A 25,499-nucleotide genomic window follows, 5' to 3' on the forward strand; every position below is an offset into this window, starting at 1 on the left:
ATTTAGTAACTCAGACAGGCTTAACATTCAGCTCCTTTCATTAGTCCATGTGGCTCAGGGAGATTTAACTATAACCATTTTATCTCTGTCCACAAATTTAATTTGTAAATCACACAAAAGTACCTGGCAGTTTCTGACAGTTTTCTGAATGAATGAAAATGCACACTGTGCTTTGGTAAGTAAGAGGCTTGTAACACTGCATGAACTACTCAAGCATATGCCGGTTTTCTATTCTTCATGCTGCTGTCTAATATACTGACACTCTTGAAAGTACATGAGGGGACAAGAAGTTATAGGCATGTAGGATTAGAAGTTACTGCCCAAAGTGGTTAATCAGCAGTAATCATCCCAGCAAACAGGGCCCCTTCTCCCACAAAGCTCTCTAATCTTTTCCCGCCCCAGATGATATCTCCAGAAACTATAACACTTGGTTACACCAACTCTAATTTATAAAATGAAACTGAACTCTTTCTGAAATGGTGGCATTTTATATTATTGGCAAGCGTCTCAAGAACGTCTGTTCTATAAGATTCCACAGCCTCATTCTAGTGTCTAACAACCCTCAGTGTGAGAAAAAATTTTCAAACACTTATAGTTGTACTTCAGAGTTGCAGACTGAATAGATTCAAACACTAGAAATAACTTTTTTCCAACTTTTAATTGGTAATTGGTAGTGCAGAACAAAGACTACAAATCTTCAAGTGGATTATCTTTCACTAAATTTAAACTACAAGCCCAATTACTTGAGCAACTCAAAATATAGTAAGATAAATGTTCATTATCAAGCTTCCCACTTACCCCTGACTGCCCAAGTCACAGACACAGAATGAGTTAAGTGACTTAGGAAGGTAAACCTCTTACCTGTGTTAAGCCAGTGGGAAGTGGCTCATGGACTATTCTAGTTTGTTGCAGGAATGATTTCTGCATTAACTGCTACTTGAATGACTCACGTTGCTGGTCCTGTGTACTTTTACTTATTTTTCATCAATGCTGAAATTGTTAGAGATTTTGATATTATGTCAAAATAGGAATTTGAATTCTCCTAAGGAGGGAAACTGCTGTTGCTATTACAGTTTACTGTTGTAATGCTGACCCCAGATGGTGGGTGTGAGTGGACTTGAGTCCACAGCAACCTTTGGAGAACTACATGACCTCACTAAGCTGGCTGCCTTATCTGTGAAATGGAGGCACTACGGCACCTATAGCACAGGATTGTTGAACAATGACGAGACTCTCATTTATTAAGCACTCAATTATTTCAACACATGTCTTTTCAAAAGCAGAGAAACTAGTGGTGGTCCACATTCCTGAAGCCTGTTCAAAGAGTTTTCTTCAGATTAGCTTTACCTTATTTTGGCTTCTACAACCTCAAAGAGTTTAATTTAATTTTGAAAAAACTTGGCAAGTTTCAGGTTTTGTAAACAAGGAAGAAAAACTTTAAATTTGCCTAATTTCACATTTGTGGATGTTACAAAGACATACATTTGTTTCTATTGAAGGCCACAGGGGCAGAAACTTCTAGCAAATGCTAGAGGGTGGCTGAATAGACCAGCTCTGTAGTTTTGCTCATGAAACATATGAGTCTTATGAACTATCTAATTGTATCTCTAGGATTTTTTGTGTGTGTGTATGTCATTTTTAAGCCAATCCAATAATACTGAAAACTATAATACTATGAGAGTGCTTGAAGTTTCCTTAAATGCACATCTGAAAAAAGAAAACGAGGTTCCAAACAAACAACATGAAATCAAAAGTATAAATTCCATGCTGGAGATGAAAGAATGATGTTACAACTATGGATATAACAAAAGTCCCATCAGTTAGGGGAAAAACAACTCAATGTCTAGTAAATGTGTATAAAAAATGACAGGAAATATAGCATTGTATGGTACTAAACACAATAGGTCTATCAGTGGTTTCAGTTATCTGTGCGTGTGAGTATGTGTGTGTGTTTTGATTTTGAAATCTCATCATCTAAACCAGTATCTCTATAGGACAGCTTTACCCTGTCATTAACACAGACCCTCAGAGGGCTCTTCAAGTATTGTCTGCTTTTATCTTCTCTGTAACATTCCTTCTGGTTAACCACTCATAGCTTTAACATTTCCAGGAGTAGGAGAAATATCAGAAAAGGCTTATTAAACGATAATATGCTGGAACCAGAAAAACTGAGTTCCGAGGAGCAGCGAAGAAAAATGATGGAGGGACACATTTGTTGTAAGTTTTAATTACACATCTAGCTACTTTTTTAAAAAAAAAAAGTTTGCCTTTCAACAATTTTCCACGTTGGTTTCAGGAAAACAGGAATAATTTCTAGTTAAGTTTAAAAGGAGACATTTATCCTTGTTTATGAGTATATATATATATCATGTTTGTAGGCTAGCAATTAAGTCTCAGAGGTATTGAAGTTTGGTATCAAAATGTTTATAGCACAATAAAATATATTTAAATATAAGAAATGGAAGTACTAAAGGCATAGTCTTCTAGTATCAGAAAATACTACCAAAATGATTCTTTCAGCATGAAAGAGGAGAGTCCAACCCCAGTCAGATTTCTCAGCGAGCCAGGCACATGCCTGCTTACTGTCACTGTCACCTAGATGCACAAAACCACACATGGCAGTGTGCTCATCGATTATGCAACATTGGTTAAGCATCTGTTCTCTGCCAGGTTCTGTACCAGCTGCTAAGCATACAAAGATTTAAGGTTAAAAAACTCCTCTCTTCACTCAAAGAGTTCAGCGTCTAGTAGGATGAATAAATGAATGAATGAATGAACCAAGTGAAACCCTGCCAAGTCCTATTGTTTAGATCTAAAGCAAAGCCCACAGTGGGAGCAGCTGACTTTACCTGGGAAGATTAGGAAAATCTTAGGGGAAAAAGGTCTCAAGGTGTGAGATGTCTTCCAGGTGAAGAAGTGAGGGAGGGCTATTCTAGGCAAGGAGAACCCCAGAGAAGGGTCAAATAAGAGGTTGGAAATAAGTAGGAAAACATAGTGAAGGGTGAAAAGAAATCTGTCATTTCAAAATATTAATAAAAGACAGATTATGCTAGATTGAGAAATGAGTGATAGTTTAAGATGTCGGGCAGGAAGCACAGGCTCCTCTTTTAAGAAACATGGGTGGAAGGAAAGAGGAGAGCCCAGCAATAGCTTGAAAGGGAGTCCGCAGGGATCAGGGGCTGGAGCTGGGGATAGGATCCTGAGCCTTCCCTGGAGGGAACCAGAGGGAGCCCGAGGACCACCCCTATCACACACACAGCAGAAGGGATTTTCCCCAGAGATGCTGGCCTCAAGAGAATCAGTTTCCAGGATTCATCCTGAGACAGTTATCCAGTAAGTGAAAACCCACAGTGGCTCAATTATGATCGAAAATTATTTTCTGCCTAAACAAATATTAAACTTTAGAGAACACTTGCATTTACAGTGTTTTAAGTTAATTAACCTTCACAGCCTACCGCACTTTTATCACAGAAATGTTTCTAATCAAGGTTGAGATGAAAAGGAGTTTTCCGTAACTGCAGCTTTAGCACGTCTCTAGAAAACAGAGCATGTCTTACACTGCACATGAACTCGTGATAACAGCAAGGGCAGATGCAACAGAGAAGGATCTGGAGCTGCAAGTGAGGCCGTTGCTGGCCCACACCCCAGAGTCCCCCTCGCATCTGGTCCTGGGGAGGACGTGAGGATGGAGCTTGCTCTTCTGACTGAGCTCTAACTACAGCCTGAATTCTCACCAGCCCTTGGATTTTGTTTTTTTTAATTTGGGAGCTCTCAAGAGGTTTGGTTAGGTTTGTAACCAAATTTATTTTTCATATCTATTCAGAAGTATGGAAACAGCCTAGAAAAACATCAAAAAATGAAATTCTATTTACTTGAGTTATTTTTAAGGGAGGGAAGACCTACATTTTCCAGACTGTAGGGAGACAGCAAATCTGTATAATTTGGGGAAAAGGACAGCCCTCCAGAGAGCCAGAGAACTAAACTAGATGGGATGGTGGGAAGCCTTGCTGAAGAGAGTTGGGAGTTGCTGGTGCCCTTGCCTCCCAGGCCTGTTGGGGCCACAAATTCACACTACCTGGCCACCTGGCCACCTGGACACTTGGCTACCTGACCACCTGGCTATCTGGCCACCTGACCACCGGTCTGCCTGGCCACCTAGCTACCTGACCACCTGGCTACCTGACCACCTAGCCACCTGACCACCTGGCTACCTGGCCACTTGATCACCTTACCACCTGACCACCTAGCCACCTGGCTACCTGACCTCCCAACAATTGGACATCACCTCTTCCCACACACCACCTTAAATCTCCAACCTCCCACTTTTCTGCATAGCTCTCACAGTAGCCAAGCCCAGGACTGGCTATAAAAACTGAGAAAGCATGCTTATAGGGCACATCCAAAGCCAGCTTCCTCTAAAAAACTCAAAGAAAAAAACTCTTTATTTTGTTTAACAGTTAAAATAAAACTGTCCTTTAGTTTTAATTATGATTCCTGTTTGAAAGTGGAGCATGACTCCGGATTAAAAAGAGCTTCTAGACCTTAACAGGACAGCCATGCTGAATCATTCACAGAGGTCAACTAAAGTCTGTGATCAAGAGTCTTTTGAGAGGCTTCCTTTACCCTTAAAGAGAACTATGGAGAATCAAAAGTGAAGAAATGTTTTCATTTCATTTTGAAAGCTTAAGTTTTCAAAAAAGCGTGACCTTATTATAAAACTACTTTCAACAGAATGCAATTTAAACACTAACTCTCAAGAAATAGATTTGTATTAGGACACAGACGAAAATCCTATAATCACATGCTAATAACTGAAATTGTACTCTAATTGCCTGCTAATTACCATGGAAATCTACAGGATTAATATTAACAATGTAACTAATAAATCCTGATACAGGAAAGATTACTGCAAACCAACATTAAAGACAGACATTGAAAAAAGGGCATACAGTTTATTTCACAATTAACTACAACCTTGTATCAATAATGCTTACACTGGATGTGACTATAAAGTAATGATGTTTATTTGGATGTGTTTATGGAATCAGGCTCATTACATCACAACCTGTACTGCCCATTCTGAAAGCACAAGAACTGTTACATGCATTATTTTGGAACATCTGCACCAGAAAGTAGTAAAGGAATTCTTAGTTCTCTTCCGTAGGGAGAAGTTATATATGAATGTGCTACCAATTAACTGTTGTAGCTTCTGGCTTTCACTCTCTGAAGTTAATGTTGGTTGTTGAACCTCCTCTTCTAATTTCCCTTCCCTGTTTGAAAGGTAACAAATAGAAAAATATGCCTTCCAGAGAACGTGGTTTTGAAATTATCCACTATTTGAGGAGATTTGATTGATACCTAGTCCAGTTAACGTTTTCATTTGTGATCCATTTTAAAGATTTTTTAAATGGCTCACACACTGTGCAAAACAGGGTAACTCCACGGTGCAAATAAGTCCTGGGAAACTCCCAGACTATTCTGTGTGTAGACGGTGCCTCAAAATCAACACGCCACTGGCTGAACTCAGTACCTGGCCAACCTCCATTCCCCCAACACTTGGCCATGCTGCTCCTTCTGTCTCCCCTGCCTCTGGGGAGGACATCCAACCATTTAGCAAAGCTGCGCTTTTCTTCATAATCTTTTTCTTCCCCTGTATCCCCCACAGCCAATCAGTCATCAAGGCTCTATCAGCTCTACAGTTTGTCTCTCAGTCCTGGGTTAATTTTGTATTTCCCCTTTGCAATTCATGCCTCCAATCCCAGTCTTCCGCCTGGCTATTGCTGGTCTTCTATTGCCAGTCCATCCCTCACTGCATCCATCCCACATGCTGGCTCAGAATTACCTCCCTAAAACACAGATATTCCATTACAAACCTGCCAAAAAACCCCAATGGTTATCCAAAGCCTCCAATATCAAGCACTGCAACTCATTCCAGAAAAAGTTCATTTTATCACAGTATTCTATTTGACTATTACTTCTGCACATTCTCTACTGTCTGTCCTTATTAAAGTTCTGGGAGGACTGATGTGCAAATGTAACACAGCCACTTGGATGAATGGCAATTTGCAGGTATAATTTCTATTATTACCCTCTCTTACACATCTTGGATCTCTAAAATCTTCTTCATTCAACAACAGAAAAACATGGCTAAACAAGATATTCATGTTAAACCTCAGTATAAAAAAGTATAAATACACACACACACACACACACACACACTTGAATATCTCCCCAACAAAACTGTCAAACAAGACTTTGTAGAGCCAAGATACTGTTAAAGCAACAAAGAGCAAGAAACTCTGAGCTCCACTTCTGGCTTAGTGACGTTCATCTGCAAACACGGTGAGGTGGGTGATCGCAAAAGAACTCAAATAGCATTTCCTAACATTCTACCCGCAGCTCTGAGGTTTGCCACCAGGACTGAGGTGTCAAGAATCAATGAACCTCTAACACTCAGAGCCTTCTGGGTCTGTGGACCCCTAGAATCCTCCCTGGGCTCAGTCAGCCTCCATTGGGGACCCAGGGCTTCAGCCTGTGACACATAAAAACAGCTTAACCAGGGTTTCTTTTAGAGTTTGAGACCAGAAAATTCCATCTATGCTTCATCTCCCTGCCATTCTAAGATCCCCTTAAAAAATGTAAGCCTTTCCACAGCCCCATGTACTTTCTTCCTTCACCCTACTCTCTGCATGGGTCAAATCAACTAGCAGTCTCACTAGCATGTATGAGAGTATTCACCCTTCCCACCTTGGCTAATAGTGTTATCAGACTTTATTAAATAATTTGTCAGTCCCTTTTTTTTTTTTTTTTTTTGGAAACAGAGTCTTGCTCTGTTGCCCAGGGTGGAGTGCAGTGGTGTGATCTGGGCTCACTGCAACCTCTACTCTTGGATTCAAGGGATTCTTCTGCCTCAGTCTCCTGAGTAACTGGGATTGTAGGTGCCTGCCACCATGCCCAGCCAATTTTTGTATTTTTAGTAGAGATGGGGTTTCACCATGCCTGGCTAATTTTTGTATTTTTAGTAGAGATGGGGTTTTACCATGTGGGCCAGGCTGGTCTGGAACTTTTCGCCTCAGGTGATCTGGCCACCACGGCCTCCCAAAGTGCTGGGATTAGAGGCGTGAGCCACCACACCCGGCCTCAGTCCCACTTTTGTTTGTCTTGATTACCGTACCTATGAATGTGCTATTGCACAACTTGCAGCACCCTTCCCTACCTTTTTGACCTTGCATGCCCTAGTTATCCTTTCAGATGAGTCTCAGAAACTTCTCTGGGAAGCGCTTTTCTATGCTGCCACTTACCACGTGGTATCTCAGCTAGTCATCTTCTTGCCCCTAGTCTTGAGCAGTTTGAGTACAGGGCTCTGCCTTAATTATATTTGTGTTGCCAGTGCCTAACAAAGGGTCTGGCACATAGTAGGTATTCAGTAAACTTTTGCAGAATGAATGTGGAATAACTATGCTTCTCCTGAAACCGGTGTTAACTAATATGGGGCCATTCCTAACTCCATGTCTTCTTTTAAAGGGGCTTTCTCACTCAGAGGAAATCAAACTGCAAATTTAATTTAAGTGGTTATTCCACACAGGAGGTATAACTGATACAGGAATGCTCCTGGGACTGCAGAATGTAAACTTATTTATGACCTTGAATAATTGTTGTTATTCAAGGAGCTCACAAGAATGAACTTGTGAGACTTAGAGGACTTTGCTTATGTGTTTTGAAAAGCAGCAGAATCCACTTGGGCCTGGGTTTGTTTGGTTTACTTATATCAAGTTAGAGCTTATTGCTAATGTTTTCTTCCCCTGCCCCCAACTTCTGCCAAACAGTTTATGACCCAATGTACAAGAACCACATATCAAACTGGCTTCCACCAGTGTCAGAACCAGCAGGAGCCAAGAGGTCCACCACTCAGACTGCAAAACATCCTCCACATCTGGAGAGGAAGGCACAGACCAAAGAATCAGGACGTCTGTAAATCAGCCACTCTCCATGTAGACGGCCTAGTGGATGCCAAGAACTGGCTAGAGGCTGGAATACAAAGGCGGTATATGGTGGAGAGAGGGCTTCAAATAATTGTTTTTTTTTTTTAAATGGCAGGGTGCAGTGGCTCATACCTGTAATCCCAGCACTTTGGGAGGCCGAGACAGGCAGATCACGAGGTCAGGAAATCGAGACCATCCTGGCTAACACTGTGAAACCCCATCTCTACTAAAAATACAAAAAATTAGCTGGGTATGGTGGCATGTGCCTGTAGCCCCAGCTACTCGAGAGGCTGAGGCAGGAGAATCGCTTGAACCAGGGAGTCGGAGTTGCAGTGAGCAGAGATTGTGCCACTGCACTCCAGCCTGGGCAACAGAGTGAGATTCCGTCTCAAAAATAAATAAGTAAGTAAACAAATAAATAAAATAAATAAAAATAAAAAATGGTGCACATGTTGGCATTCTTGGGTTTCTATCCCACCTACATACCACTTATCACATGTGTGACCTTGCATAAAATTCTTCCCTCTTAGCATCTCGGCTTTTAAACAAGAAAATGGGTTATTTTGGCCAGGTGCAGTGGCTCTCGCCTGTAATCCCAGCACTTTGGGAGGCCAAGGCAGGCAGATCCCTTGAGGTCACCCTGGCTGGGAAGAGTGACGGGGAGGGCGGGATGAAGAGAGGTTGGTTAATGGGTACAAACACAGTTAGATAGCAGGAATAAGTTCCAGCATTCAACAGCAGAGCTGTGTGACTATAGTTAGCAATAATTTATTGTATATTTCAAAATAGCTAGAAGAGAAGATTTGAGATATTCTGAACACAAATAAATGGTAAATGCTTGAGACGATGGATATCCTAAATGCCCTGATTTGATCATTGCATATTGTATGCCTGTATCAAAATATCACAGGTATTCCATAAGTATGTATAATTATTATGTATCAATTTAAAAATAATAACCCTTGCTTTAGCTAAGGGGCCCTCATCTTGGTCTCTAACTCCAGCTTCAGGGTCACTGCCTGGCTGACTTGGTTGGATCTGCAGACCACAGATGCTGGTGGAGATTTGGGAACTGCGACTTTTGAGCCCTGAGTTTAACCTCCAGCTTCACGGAGGTTTCGAAAAAGAAATGCATCAAATAATTCCGGATACTTCTTTTTTTATTTTATTGTTTAGGCCATTAGTAGGTTCCTAACCAAAATTGGTAAATGTATGGCCCACCTACTCTCTGCCTTCCTTCACCCTGTGCAGGCACTGATAACCTTCCATGATACTCCTAGTGGAGACAAGGGGTGACCTCAGAGACTTTCTCAACATCACACTCCAGAGTTAAAGCAGATGATGGTGCAACAGTCAGACATATGTGCCAGGACACCATTGGCGCTCCTTTACATGGGAAATGGTGTTTACAACCCACTGGCAGAGAAATGCATGATTTGATTTTTTTAATCTAGCAGAAGAATGAATTAAATGAGATTTTTGCATATTTTCTCACTCTATGTGAGCAGATGTCAAGTTGAAGTTGGGGTAGAGACTGTGCTCAGAAAATACATGTCTCATTGAAGCTAACTGATGGATTTAATGCCTTGTTCTCAGGTTGTAAGCAAGTAACCCAGCTACCCATGAAGTAAATGTCACAAATCTCAGAGACAAAGCATGTGTGTGTCTATGGGGACACACGTGTATACAGAAAGAAAAGTCTGAAGGCAGGCAAGAGATGATAAAGAAGAGAAGATTTGAAGATTTGAAGATCTGAGAAACCATTCTAGTCTCAGAAAAGTAAACCCTGTAACGATATCAAAGTTGGATCAACAGGTATACCAGTAAAATGCTTTTATTATTTGCCTTATTTGGACCCACTCCATATTTCTCTTTAATTGCTCCTTTCATTTTCTTCGGTAATAATTATAAGGCTAACTTTTTAAATAAAATAAAATTGTTCCTCTGCTCTATGCAGATTTAACTAAACAGGTTAAGGCAAGTATCCCCAACCCCCGTCCTAGTCACCAGGTCTTGGTTTAGTTTATCAACCCAGGTCAGGAAGGCAGATCTTATCCCGGTTGTTGCACTAATTATCTGAGGGAGAGTCATGTGATATAGGCCAGTGAGCCTTCCTAGGCCCCAGTTTCCTTGTTTATTCGACAAATATGTTTGACTAGTTAATACAATAGGTGTATGTGTGTGATGCAGGGGTGAGGAGTGGCTTAACTATTTTGTAAGAAAAACCAGTAACTAGTTCCAATATCTTCTACGGTGAGTCTCTGACCCTATCCTAGTCACTAAACTCTGCCATTGTGGTCAAGGAGTCCTAGCCAGGGTGAAATGGAAGATCTGAAAAGTCCTCATTGCAGTGTGTAAGAAATCAAAGTAATCGTCCTTTGCAAGGCTCAGTAATACCTTTTCATACCCAACATGATAGGAACCTTCACTTAGCCCACACTCATTTGGACTGCAGCATCTTAGTCAGCAAAATGGAGTAATAAAGTCTACAAATGAGAAATGACTTACTGCTTATGGAAACAGTCTTAAAATTATTTGGAAACACATACATTACTGTCTGTTTTAAGTAATTTTGGAGCCTTTAAGATCTATTCCCTGACTTCCCCTGCTTTGCTCTGCATCTCAGAGGTTGATTCTGCAAACTGCACTTTCTGGGTTAATGTGCCCTCTGACTCTGAGTTAAATTCTGCCAATGGGAGGCACTGGCAGGAGATCAGGAGGCAGAGAGAAGCCAGGACAGTTCTTCTCCTCCCTCTTGGCATTGAGAATGTCTCTGGCAGCGATTCTGCTGTGCTTTCATCTCCCATTGGAAAGCAGCTCTCTCTGTGGTCCCAGCTCCTGCTGGGTGGCTCCTCCAACACCCACCTCCTCCTCCCTTTGATTCTCCAGCCCTGCAGGTAATAGCTGAGTTGTCTCATTGTGCCTTCAGCCTCGCCAACCTTGGCAATGAACTCATGCCCAGTGAATTACTGGGCATGGGTGTTGCCTTCCAGACTGAACCCCGAGTGATGTGCCATCCAGGGGGCTGCTGGTCTGTACAGAACAGACCTCATGTTTAGGGGTATACAGACTCCTGGCAGATTCACTTCTTTAAACGGTTCACTTGCCTGACCACCTAGCATTGCATACATTAGGAGTGTGTTGAAATGGAAAAAACACTGGACAGGGAACTAGAAACTCACTGTGCAGTCACGTGACCTTTGCCAAATGCCTTTAGGGTCACATGAGCTTGAGTTTATTTATGTCACAGGGATAAGGGTTCATCCGACCTGCTGACTGCCTATTAGGTTCAAATGGAGAGGCCATGAAAACACGTTTTAGGAATTGAAATGGTCATTGCAAATCTAAATATATGACTATGATTTTATGAGACACAGTTGACTTTCATAGAATAGAAAATGCTTTGCTCTCGGCTTAGCCTGATTTTGGTTACTCAGTCTGATCTGCACTGAATGTCCTGACATAGACTCGTGCCTGGCACATCACAAGAGCTCTGTGGCTCCAGCTGTGATTACTGTGCCGGGCTCCCCTTGGCATCGAGACAACATGTCAGTTTATCGAGGATTATACAGGGAAGTCAAGGTCAACTTACCAATGTCAAGGACCCTCTGCTTCGCCGTATGCTGCCGAGAGTGCCAGTATTTCCAGTACTTGAGCTGTTCATCTCTGTTTTTGTCTTCACTGAAGACCACCATCACCACACTCTGCAGAGGGGAGAATCGTGGAGCTTACTTTTTGTTCAGTGCCTCTGTTGCCTCAGTCTCCAGTTCTGGAAGTTCTACCAGAGGTGTTTTTGTGTCATGTTGCTTTTCTGGCTTTAGAAAAGCCCAGACAAGCTTGGTTGTATGGTCTGTTTTGTTATAAAATGGACCTACTCAAAAAATGATTGAAAAATAAGAACAGCATGAAGGAAAAAAAAAAAAAAAGAGTCCTACATCAGTTTTACCAGGAGGTTATAAACAACCAGATCAACCAATTATCAGCAAATGTATCATTTTGTGAGGTCAACAGAAACCCACCCAAATATTTTTTTTCTTGCATTGGAAACAAGCATTCTTTTGAAATTTTTACTCCTTAAACATAAAATGTGATGCCATTTGTAAAGAAGCAAACATCTGTTTGTGGTCTAATGAAGTGCCTCAGGCTGGAATATCAAAATTAATGAGAAAAATACCAAGGAAATGAGGAAGATGCTAAAAGACAAATTCGTACTGGTGAACATAGATCTAAACTACAGATATTTCATACACCGAAAAACACAAGAGCAACTATGATATCTATTTAAATCTAATGTGAATGTACTTTAAAAATGAGCTTGAGAAACTAATTATATCTTGCAGAAATAAGAATTCAAAACTCTTTTCAGTTCTAAATTATAAACAGCCTCATTAAACTAAATACACATTAATTCACCGTCACTTACGAAATGGAGACAGTACCAAAAACAACCCTCTTCCAAATAAAACCCTTTAATTACAGTATCAGGAATACTCCTCCTCTCACTGCACATCCAAAACACTTCTTAGGCACCTTGCTACTGTTCCAGAAAAATATTTCATGGACTTTCATTCCTTAAGAACTTCTTAGGGCTAGGCCGGGTAACTCATGCCTGTAATCCCAACACTTTGGGAAACTGAGGTGGGAAGATCTCTTGAGTCCAGAAATTCAAGACCAGTCTGGGGAACATAGTGAGACCCTGTCTCTGCAATAAAATAAAATAAAATAAAATAAAATAAAATAAAATAAAATAAAATAAAAAGCCAGGCATGGTGGTGCACATCTGAAGTCCCAGCTACTTGGGAGGCTGAGACAGGAGGATCCGTTTGAGCCTGGGAGGTTGAGGCTTCAATGAGTAGTGATCATGCCACTGTACTCTAGCCTGGGTGACAAAGCAAGACCCTGTCTCGAAAACCAAAACCAAAACCAAAACAACCTTCTCCTTTGTAGCAGTTTACACATTAGTAATCATTTACTTATTTACAATTATTCAGCCAATGGCAATGTCTTCCCAATTAACATCAAACTTAGCAAGGACAGAAACAGTGTCTGCCATTCACTCTGGCACCTGACGAATAATAGACAGTAAATACATGCTGGTGGCTGGCTGTCACTTCGAAATCTGGCTCTTGCCTAAAGTATGTGTAAACAATTTTTACACAAGAAAGCAGATGTTTGTTAGGAAAACGGTGTAGAAATATGTATCCATATTGTTTCAAATTCACAAGCAGTGTGATCTTCAAAGGCACTGGATACATGACAACAAAGAAAAACCATTCTCTGTGCTGGCGCAACTATGAGCTCAGCCAGCTTTTCATTCTACCCTCTGCCACGCCTCAAACTTTTCCATTTATGTGTAAAAGCTTACTGCGTGGCTTCCTGGTATTTATTTCTGTCTCAAAATAACAATAACATTTAAAGTAATATTTTTTCTGGCAAGTGTCTAAATTAGCATAAATAATGGCATATTCTTGGTATGGAAATTTATTTCTTCAATGATAAAGAAAAAAGCAGTTTGAAACTGTTGTTACCACGCCCTACACGCTTTGACTTGGAATGAAACACTGTTCTCAGAAATAAATGCTGGTAGGTTACAAACACATTTCTCCTTCCTGCCCCAGAGCTGGGGAGTTAAGAAAGAGCCACTCTGAGAGGTGCCAACTTAGTCTCCAAGGGTGGAGGTTGAAGTCCTTACAAAAAAGGGGAGACTCTTCATTTCAGCCAAAATGGAACATAAAGAAATAAAATTTTCTTATTAAATTATTTTCATGATTGCAGCAAAGTAGAATTCTTGGGAAAGTCCCTGTACTCCAAACTCTTGTCGTGACCTTAGAATACTAACCACCCACCATTTTTTCCAGGTTGATGATAATGGTGTTAAGAGGGTGTATACGAGTTATACTAACACTTGGAATTTATAAGGCTTAAAAAAAAAAGCAAATTTATTCAGCGTCTTCTTAGCAGATGCTCATATACGAGAGGGGGAGGATGTAATTTATAGGAAACATATCCAGAGAGAAATATATCCAGGCTAACATTTGCCTGCCTTCAGCCCTCCATGCTGCTTAACACAATGCAACCTCATGGTAAAGAGAGTTGGGTTCAGGAGTCTGATGGCCTGGGGTGGATCCTGGTTCCCTTGCCTTTTAGCTATGTAACCTTGGCCAGTTACTAGCTTCTGAAACTTTATCACCCAGTTTCCTTATCTGTAATATCATAAAAACAATAGTGCCTTTTTCATAGGGTTGTTGTCAGTTTCAATGAGTTACTAGACAGATGGTACCTAATACAATACCTGGCGCTTGAAGATAATAAATATAAATTGTTATTTTATGACTCTTGCTATTATTATTATGATGGCATATTCTCTACTGCAGTCTTGACTACAGCGTTAGAACTTAGTAATTCTCCTGATGCGCACACAACTTTCTCACTGCAGTGAGCTCAGCCTTGTGTGGAACCTGTGCCCCACCTGCACTGGGGGGTGTGCCCGAGTTGTGGCGCTGTAGGCACACCATGTGCTCCTTTCTTAAGTGTTCTGAAGTGGTTAGGAGGAGGGAGCTGTGACTAAAATAAGGTGGGCTGGGCACCATGGACACAACAGCATAAATCATTTTACAACAGATCAGGAAAGTCCTTCCACCTCTTTTCAGAGCTGTGCTATCATTTTCATTTTCAGTAGAGAAGGATTACCGGTCCTCTCCCTTCTTGGCAGTAGCAAGTACGCCAGAAGCTGGCAGGCTTCCAGAGAAGGGAGAGCCAGTTGCATTTCCCACAAGTAGAACTAACACTCATGAATCTGCAAATTCCCCCAAGTGACTCCTGGTGGGGATCGTACCTTGTCTCTGGAACCCTGAGAAAGCACTGGGCTGCAGAAGGCTTTGAAACCAAGTTCCACTGGGCCCAGGGATTCAGAGTGAACTGCATTTTCCTTTACAGAATAGAACACAGCTCTTTCTCACCCACAGAGGGGTTCTGACTTACAGCTACTTACTTGAAAAATTATGATCAATTGATTGAAAACAACCACAATGAGGAAGCACATAAGCAGTGAGTGAAACGGGAAAATTCCTCGGATACAGTCAGACAGCATGTTCCAACCACGTCCCTTCCCTGAAATTTACTGGTTACTGATTACAATGATAAACTACGAGCCAGTAAGTGCTCTTGCCCCAACCCTCTGACATTCGTTCTAGAATTATTTATGTTGAAGGTTTTATCTTTTTTCCCATGCCATTCCACAAGGCTGTGAGGTAGCCATTCCATTCACTGGATTCCTTTGTACTTTATCTGAGAAATGTGGCCCCTACCCTGACTTTGCTGATGGGATGTCGGAAGCATTTGTTGTCTCCGGTCTCACTGAGTGTTATGGCATAGAACTGTCCCTTGTTGAGGTAGGTCATGGGGCCCTCCCCCTGCTTCTGACGGAGAGATTTGGTGGCTTCCAGGGTGTACTGAAACGTGCCACTGTGAAAGAAAACAAATAGCGGTCAGATCCACTCACTTGGACATTTCTGCTTTTTTGACCAATTTCACACCAATAGCATCTCACATCAATATTAACCAATGTTTACTGTTTTAGAGACAAAACACAGCATATGGCAAAAGAGATGAGACCAGACCAAAGGTCATTGCTAGTGCAACGTATACAACATTTCTAATAGTGGCCCATAAACCAGATGGTTTGGAAGGGGAGAAAGTCCACGATGTGCCTGGCCAATTGTGCAAGAAAAAGCTCTACCAGGAGAACCCCTGGTAAATCTTAGCTGGCAATTAGGTAATGCTCGAAGCTTAAGAATGAATAGAATTTGCCATTTTTACCCTAACAACAAAACAATGAAATAAATAATTTTGTTCAATTCTTGTATATACCTAACCTTTTTTTGTTTTGTTTTGTTGTCTAACCAAGGTGTTACAGATTGCTGTATCTTACTATAAAGCATCTCAAAACATGAAAATCCAAAACTCAAACATTCACCTGAGAATCTAGTTCCCTAATAACAGGGAGTACTTTTTGTCTTTTGCTTCTTGCTTTCAAGCCTGCAGAAGAACTCATGGCAGGGTTGTTCAAAATCAGGGGTTTGCAAATGATGACCCATAGGCCAAATCCATCTGACTGCCTGTTTTTGTAAATAAAGTCTATTGGAACACAACTGCACTCACTTGTTTACATATTGTCTATGACTGCTTTCGTACTACAACAGCAAAGTTGAGTTGTTGTGGTAGAGATGATAGCCTGCTAAACCTCAAATTCTTACTCTCTAGTTCATTACAGAAAAAGTGTGCAGATCCCTGCTCTAAATAGTGTCCCTCATATTTTTTTAAAAACATGATATAATTTACAAAAGATAAACACTGATTTTTCCCAACTTCAAAGAGAATATCAATTATTTAAAATAACACAACAGGTATGAACCACAATCATTTTTTGTTTAACACATTCATTCAGAAATATTTATTTCTGCTATACTGCAGGACAGCACACAGTGACAATCCAATAACAAACACTGCGTATTTTCTAGATCATCAGAAACTCTCCATTGAGTTTATTTTTTTAGCTCTTTTATTTCAAAGTCTTTGGAAGGCTGGGCACAAAAATGACTCAAACTTTGTCTCTGAAAATGGCTTCCTGACAGGATTATGGGGGGTTCTTGCTTTCTAAGTTAAATATTTCTGTAATGTTTTATTTATTTTTGAACTTTTATGATGACAAAAAAATCTGAAGGGCAGAATAATATTCCCCTTTTATGATAAAAAATCTTAGGCTTAAGCTAATAAACTAAGCAAATTCCAGAATATGTGTCTTAAAAGAAGTTGGGAAATAAATCATTCAAAACAGAACTGATTCCATTGTCATTTTGTCTGAAAAAGCAATTTCAATGCAGTGCCATTGAATCATAGCATTTTAGACCCAGACAGGATATTAGGAATCACCTAGACCAGTAGCTTGCGTCTTGTCTAGGACACAGATTGCTTTGAAAACATGAAGAAAGCAGTGAACTTTCCTTCCCAGATAAAGACACTTATGAACACAAACGATTTTTAATATAATTTCAGGGATTTGTGTCCATCAAGCTTGCCCATAACACAGGATAAAAACCTGAGATTCAGCCCACCTTCCTCATTTCGCAGCTAAGGGGAGGCTAAGAGACATGCTCACTCTACTGGACCATGGCAGCAGTGGAAAGAGAAACTAGGTCAAGTCACTGGTTAGGTCCTTGCTCTTCCCACTGGCCTGGCAGCTGCTGACATGGTACTTTGGATTTACAGCATGCAAATTAGACTCTTATTCCCACATTTTAGAAGGCAATTTCAAGTCTAGTCTTCCCTGCCTCCTGCTTCCTGCCCCATCTCCACAACACACTCCAAATTCTAAATAAGATGATCTGGGAAGGATGAGTGGGGAGCCTGAGATTGGAACCAGAGGACTTTAAGAGGAAACCAAGAGAATGGAAGAGGGCCATATGCGTAAAAGCAAAGGGGCAAGAAACATAGTGGGAGATGGGATTTTAAGTAAAGAGGGACCAAAACATAGAGGGCCCTGATGACCTTCATAAGGAATTTGAGTTCAGTTCTGCCTGAAATGATGAAATACTTGGTAAGTTTTGTAAATGGGGGAGATAAATTCATTCCTTGCCACTTTCTTGCTCTCTCTTTTTTAATTTTTTTAAATGTAATGGCGTCTTACTGTGTTGGCCAGGCTGGTCTTGAACTTCTGAGCTCAAGTGATCCTCCCACCTCAGCCTCCCAAAGTGCTGGATTACAGCCATGAGCCACTACGCCCAGCTGCCATTCTCTCCTGTCTTCAGACGTGAGCATAACCAAGGTCTTAAAACATGACTCTTCTACCTGGAATGTTCTTAATCTTCCTTCTTTCCTTAGAAAACACCTGCTATTAACCCTTCAAGATGCAGCTCAAATGCCACTTCCTGTGAATATTTGCCCTCAACCCCACACACCTTCCTACTCCCACACACATGTGCAGGACTATAGGTCCATTTAACTCTGTTTATATATCTCCATAGCAGGACTCATCTCTTAGCAAATGTTTTTCAATTTGTCTGTCATCACATTTGTCTCCTCCAAAAGTGTATGGACCTCTTGTAAGGGGAGATTATATCTTATCCCCAATCCTACTCACACTGCTGCACATGGAAGTCACCTGAGTGCATGATAGCTGGTAGCTGGCTATGTGCACAGTGGAACAAAAAAGAAGTGTTGGCAGGGAGATCCAATGTATTGCAATAGCTCAGGAGAAAGTTGACAAGGATAATTTGGAAAAGAGATGACAAGTGGAACAAACAATTCAGCATTTGGCAAGTGCTGAGAAAGTCCAACAGAAAAGAAGCCAAATCCTTTACCTCTAGCTGGGGCGGCTTGGAAAATGGCTACATCATTAGCCACAATAGGAAATAAAAGCAGAACACCAGGTGTGAAACAAGTAGAAGAGGAGGGAAAGAAGAAAAAAAGATAGAGCTTCATATTACACTTGTTGGGCTGGAAGCACATGAGTATGAGGTTCAGAGGAACACCTAAGAAGGAATGTCTAACCAACAGAAGGAAGAAAAGGGGTGTAGGCCCCAGAAAATTGGTCAATACTGGAAATAATGATATAGAAGTCCTTTGTATAAAGAAAAAAGCACTGAGGCAAAGGAAATCACACTGTTCTTTAAAAGTTTACAAAGAAAAAAGGTTTAAAGGTATAACTTGAAGGTACATTTAAAGGGTTATCAGTTAATCAGTTTCTAAGGATGCATCTCCTGGTAACTCACCTTGATGTCTGATCATACATGTACTCCTCAGCCCCAACTGAAGCACTCCGAAATTTCTGCAAAATATGAGTCATTGGAATTAAAACAAGTAGGTAAGTCATTATGCAAAAATGATAATAATAAATGTATTCCAACTATTTTATTCTCTCACTAGAAAAGAAAGTTATATATTTGATATTATGTTTTTCAACTACAGCAAAAGTAGTCATAGAACTCACCTATCACCTCCTCACTTAGAGCTACACTCAACAGAAAACACATTTGTGCTTTGTATGTTATTCACGTGTTCACAGGTGTTCCTACAGTGTTTGAGGTACTGGAAGCTGTTTCCTCAAATACATAATACATCTCTGCCATTTGCTATTGTCTCCAACACTTATTCCAAATGTCATAAATTCTGAATTAATAGAACATGAATTACACAGAGGTCATATAGCACAGCAAAAAGCAATACAGTAGAATGGTTAAGAACATAGTTTCTGGAGCAAGATTGTTTAGGGTCAAGTTCTAGCTCTTTTACCTGCTACCTATATAAAATGAGGCAAATGCTATATTTTCTTCACCTATAAAATTTCTTCTATTTATTGTAATAAATAGAAGAATTAAATAAGTTTTAAAAAGTACTAAGAATAGGCTGGGCATGGTGACTCATGCCTATAATCCCACACTTTGGGAGGCCAAGACAGGAGAATTGCTTGAAGCCAGGAGTTTCAGTCCAGCCTGGACAATAAAGCAAGACCTGTCTTGACAAAATATAAAATAAAATAAAATTAGCTGTGTGTGGTGGCTCATGCCTGTAGTCCCAGCTACCCAGAAAGTTGAGGCGGGAGCATATCTTGAGACCAAGAGTTCAAGGCTGCAGTGAGCTACCATCACATCACTTGAGTCCAGCCTGAGTGATAGGCTGGAGTGCCTATCAAGACCCTATTTTCTTAAAAAAAAAAAAAAAAAAAAGTTACTAAGAATAGAGCCTGGTACATAGTGAGCACTATGTACGTGTATAAATACTATTATAAAGTAATAGTTTGACCCTATTCAGTGCCCTTCTCTAAGGATCTTCATTATCACAATATTATAAGAGTAGGTTTTCTGGGGAAACTAAGTTTAGTATTACACACAAAGAAGCTTGGGTCTCAAGATGTTCAATTGTATGCACAGTACATATAGGATGTGCTTTGCTACGTTTTAGAACCTTTTCAAAAGTAGATGACCAAAAGCCCTAATTCTTGATCTGAAGTGAATATTGTAGAATGCAGATGAAAAAGGATTTCATTGACCACATATCTTGTTCTTTCACTATGACCATTTTTCAAGTGTCTCGTCCTAAGAAATAACCTTCCTGTCTCTCATTTCTGTGCAATAAACTTACATTCTTTGACCAGCATTTCAAGGGTTTCCTTCTAAAGGAGAAATGTTATCACAGCTATTTTCCAAACTTCCTCACAACCCCTAACCATCATCTCTGGAATTCAGCATACCTTATATCATAGTTTCCATACATATTTATGATCCTTCTTCTTATCCAGTCTTACTCCTTGAATTCAAGAAGATGATCTTCCCTTCGAACTTTACCCAGACGAATCCCATGAACATTGCCCAAATACTTGTTGGCTGATTAAATAATCATGACAGAGAATCAAAGGTACAGATTTGTGTTTCTTTTGCAATCAATTAGGTAATCAGCAAAGCATTCAATGGGAATTTTCTGGGGCTTCACCATCTGCTTTGGTGCCAGAAGAAACACACAATTATATATGACACTGTCCTGGCCTCAGAGAGATAAAAATTGGTTGAGGGGATGCAACACATTCACATTAAAAAAAAAAAAAAAAAAAACTAAAATACAGCAAATGACTGTATATGAAAGTCTATGTTGAATCATCATTCATTCATGTGTCTTGACTGGAAAAGCATAGAATGGGCATTGCCAGGAAAGGAAGATCAGCAAAATTATAGGGGGATTTCATAGAGCTGGTGAACTTCACTGTGACCCTTGGAAGCCAAAGACAGCCTGGATTAACTGAAGGAACTGAGAGAAAGTAACCCAAGCAAGAGAAGGCCACCATGAGTCAAGACAAAAATGATGACTACAAATGTGGTGCATACATGAGACCAAGGACACAGGCCTTGCCTGGTTATTTAGTAGGAGCTTGAAAATTTAGGTCTTGCTGCCCAATATGGTAGCCCCTAGCTCCATGTGCTATTTAAATTTAAGTTGATTAGATTGATACATTTAAACTTTCGGTTCCTCAGTCAACTAGCCGCATTTCAAGTACTACATTCACACATTGGCTAGTGACTAACGTTGGATAGTATTAAAAAATTTTCCATCATTGCAGAAGGTTCTACTGGACAGACTGATTTAGGAAAATGTATTTACATTTAATATGGTCAGGAATTAGAAAATTTTGGAGTGGGAGGTAATATGATGAAAAAAATATTTAAAGGAGTGACTTGGAGACACGGATGCATTTCCAAAGTCTTTGCTTGAAGGAATATGCAGTAACCCATACAAACCATGGTGAATCAGCATTAGTATACATGGCAAGAATGGATTACCATCCATGCCATAGATTTCTGCAGTCTGAGGATAGGCTAGCCTCCTAAAGCATATTGGACTTGTAAATTCTGTGGTTCTAATTCCCCAGATGGCGCGAGAAGGTATGATACTACAAATCTTCAGACTCAGAAAAATTCAAATATGTGCTGGCTGAAATACAGAATCCCACTTCAATGCATAAATGCATGAGGATAAGAACTGTGAAAAAATAAATGTTTTTCCTAGTTCCATGTTATAGTAGTGGTGACTACTGTAGTTACCATGTTACAAGCCTAGATATTACTTTTTATTAAGTTGAAAATTTTTTCTTCAATTCTGTTACATTATCTTTCTAATTTTAAAAGAATTAAATGGATAGTGTACCTAGAAAACATCACCATCCTTTAGATGAGACCTGATTACATTGATGGGTTATATGGCTATAAATGAATTAGTATTAGGAATTAGAACCAAAATGCTCAGGTTGTTCTGGAAACAGTTATCAAGTTTCCACAGTTGTTTGGAGACCTATTAATATAATTTGTAGAATGCCAAAAGGCAGTCAGACAGCCAACATCACTGTATTTTACTGTGACTTGATATAGTGCATCTATAAATTTGAACCCAGAAAAATGATAGTAAAGAAGGTATGATAACATATATTTGATAGATTACTCTTAAAGGACCTTGGACATCAGGCAATCGTAAACATATTTAAATCTCAAATATTGGAATTCTGTTCTTTCTCTTGCGTTGTGGGAACGAGCTATCTGGTAAGAATATGTCTCAAAAAGACAATGTTTCTTTAACTGTACGGAAATCATAAATTGCTAAACCATTTCTTGTCTTTGACTAGCCACTAATTTTTAGGTCCCATCATTTATTCATTCACTCTTTGAATAAACATTTACTGAACATTTACTTTATATCAGGCATTGTGCTCAGTGCTACAGATACAGCGGTGAACAAAAGGAGACTATGTCTCTGCTCTCATGAAGCTTCTGGTCAAGTAGGAAAAAACACTAATCAAACAATTGTTTATTTTTAAAAACTACAAACTGTGTGCAGGCATTCTGAAGAAGAGCAACAGTTCTATATGAGCTTATCACATTCACTGCTATGAGAAAGCAAAAATTGGCACCACTGGCAGTCAACCTTAATGTTCCTAACAGAGTGCAATGCTTCCAGAGAAACATGGATAAAGTCGACAGGAGGTAAGCAGTGCTTCCAACAGAGCCCCAGGAGATAATAACACAATAACAAGGTGAATAATGCTCCCTCCTTCTGAACAATGATCATGAGATACCCAGTTTCTGGGTGTCCCTACATCTTGACAGTATCCAATTCAGAGCTGGTTGTCACTTCTGTAATCCCTCCTTGGACTCATCCAGCACATGCTCAAACATTATGAAGAGCTCTCAACTCTCCCTGACTGAGATGCTGGTAAGGGTCTCCTGCTGAGGCAGGCTAAATAAGCGTAACTTTGACTACGGATGTGTTCGTGGTGCTCTCTGGGGTGGTGGATTTAGATACAAAGAAAACTGAGTCCAGTAGAAATTGGAGTAAGAGAAAAAAAAAAAGGGCTTCCCTAAGGAAGTTACACAGAAGGAAGGGTATAGAAAGGTAGTAAAGAATACTCTAGGACAGTATTGTCCAATAGGGTCTTGTACAATGATGGAAGTGTTCTATATTTCCACTGTCCAATATGGTAGCCTCTAGCTGCATGTACATGTAAAACATAGTCAGTGGGACTGATGGACTGAATTCTTAATTTTATTTCATTTTAATAATCACACATGGCTAGTGGCTATGGTATTACACAGCTCAGTTCCAGCCCATGGACCAACATACACATAGGTCCTGAGTCAGAAGTGGGCATATGAGGCTTACAGAACCTATTGGAGCCTAGAGCAGAGGATAGAAGGAGGAAAGTTGTATGAGACAAGATGGGAGAAGCATTGGAGACACAGACTCCGCAATGCCTCGTAAACCTGTTAAAGACTTAGATCTTTAACTGGGCTCAGTGGCTTATGCCTGTAATCTCAGCACTTTGGGAGGCCGAGGTGGGCAGATCACTTGAGGTCAGGAGTTCAAGACTAGCCTGGCCAACAAGGCAAAACCCTGTCTCTACTAAAAATACAAAAATTAGCTGGGCATGGTGGTGCCATGCCTGTAGTCCCAGCTACTCCAGAGAGTGAGGTAGGAGAATCGCTTGAACCCGGGTGGCGGTGGTTGCAGTGAGCTGAGATAGCACCAGTATAGCCTGGGCAACAGAGTAAGACTCCATCTCCAAAAAAAAAAAAAAAAATTAGATCTTTATCCGAAGAGCAGTGGGATCTAAGTGAGGGGGTGGAATGATCAGATTTCCATATTGAAAAGACTATCATAGGTACAGTGTACAAAAGCAGAAATGGCAGTGTTAGAGGCCAGAGATAGTGACAGCTTGGGCCAGTATGGTAAAGTACAGTGGAGACAAATGGATGAATTTCAGAGATGTTAAGAATGTACAATTGATAGAATTGATAATGGATTAGATGAACTGAAGGGAGAGCTTGAGCAACCAGAAGGATGGCAGTGCCACTTATGAAGGTGGAGAGCACAAGGGGAACATGGGGGAGGATCATAAGTTAGACTTGGGATAAGTAAAAAAATCAAATGGGCAGTTAGATATAATAAAGATTATTAGTTCAGAAGAGAGGACCAGGCTGGAGAATAAAATTGGAAGGTCTTTTGGACACAGATTGATAACTGAAGCTGTGGATATGAAGCCAAGAGCATTTGCAAGAGGGAAGAGTGATCAACAGTGTCAAATGGTGCTGCAAAGTTAAATAACAGCTTTAACAGAACTGGGATATTCATAGATGTTCTATGCATGAGGTGGGTAAATGCCCTGTTAATCTAAATAATGCATGATCCAGTCTTATCAACTTTGACTACACATAGAGAGATTTAAATCTTCCTAAGTTATAAAATGTGTATGCCAGAGATTTTCTAAAATTTTGCTTGATGTTAAAACACATTAACAAAATGATAGAAATTTGGTGTTATCATAGCCACTGCATCATATGTTTAAGATAAACATAATAAAACTGTGCATTAATCAGAAGTGAAGCCATGTTCCAATTTAGTAGATGAATCAACATTTTTGAGATTTTATCCTTTAAATGTGTGGGGGATAATGGACTACCAGTTGTCAATCAAGCAAGTTGGATAGGGTTTAGATCCAGGATCACTTCCAGTTTCAGACTAGATGAATATAAAATCAATGGACTAATGATCAGACATCTATCCAGATAATGACAAATAGTCATTCTTTGCTTTCATTTCAAGATGCTCTGCAAACTATGTTAATTCTACAAATAATGCCTGGAGTTGAATTATGAACATCAGACACAGTAGAGCCGTCTGATGTTCACTCATAAATAATTCTCAATTCTTGAGCACATGGGAGGACTAATGGGAGAATTAAACTTCTTGGCCCTCTTGCAGTTAGGTTGATCATGTGGCTAGTTTTAGCCAATGAAATGTGAGATGGTGCAGTTGCGCCGTTTTCAGGTCAGCTAGTCAATATGACTAAAGTCAGTAAAGTATGACTTTACTAGTCAGTATGCCATCTCCACGGCCTCCCTTCCTCTGCTGGGGAGATACTAGAAACCACACAGAGATGATAATGTCACAAGATACACGGCCCCTGGATTCCTGAGTCACTAATTGGAAGAGAGCTGTACAGACATGCATCAGTATTTTTATTAGCAAGAAATAATACTTTATTGTATTAAATCACTGAGATCTTGGTGTTCCTTTGTTCCTAAACCAAAAACTATTGTTAACTAACTTACAGAAAACTGTAGTACAGAATAAACAAATTCTTCCTTCCATTTTGATTTCTTATTATGATTACATATCTATATGATTTTTGATAAAAAAAATCTTTCCATCTTTTAATTTTTAAATATTTCTTAAAACATTTTTGGTCTTGGCCGGGCGTGGTGGCTCAAGCCTGTAATCCCAGCACTTTGGGAGGCTGAGACGGGCGGATCATGAGGTCAGGAGATCGAGACCATCCTGGCTAATACGGTGAAACCCCGTCTCTACTAAAAAATACAAAAAAACGAGCCGGGCGAGGTGGCGGGCGCCTATAGTCCCAGCTACTCGGGAGGTGGAGGCAGGAGAATGGCGGGAACCCGGGAGGCGGAGCTTGCAGTGAGC

The 25,499-nt window shown here is 40.2% G+C and overlaps 1 protein-coding gene across 2 annotated transcripts in view; it reads right to left on the reverse strand.

Annotated features, from left to right (window-relative positions):
• GRHL2 (grainyhead like transcription factor 2) overlaps positions 1–25,499 on the reverse strand; it is a 189,139-nt gene that overhangs the window by 84,387 nt on the left and 79,253 nt on the right. For both annotated transcript variants that reach the window (XM_017859460.1, XM_017859459.1), the window contains exons 5-7: positions 18,752–18,807; positions 15,290–15,446; positions 11,575–11,686 (exon numbers count right to left, since the gene is read on the reverse strand). In XM_017859460.1, coding sequence (XP_017714949.1) covers positions 11,575–11,686; positions 15,290–15,446; positions 18,752–18,807 — 325 coding nt within the window. The remainder of the gene's footprint in view (positions 1–11,574; positions 11,687–15,289; positions 15,447–18,751; positions 18,808–25,499) is intronic.

The sequence above is a fragment of the Rhinopithecus bieti genome, unplaced genomic scaffold (assembly GCF_001698545.2).
Source record: "Rhinopithecus bieti isolate Rb0 unplaced genomic scaffold, ASM169854v2 scaffold_47952, whole genome shotgun sequence".
In the NCBI taxonomy this organism is placed as follows: Eukaryota; Metazoa; Chordata; class Mammalia; order Primates; family Cercopithecidae; genus Rhinopithecus; species Rhinopithecus bieti.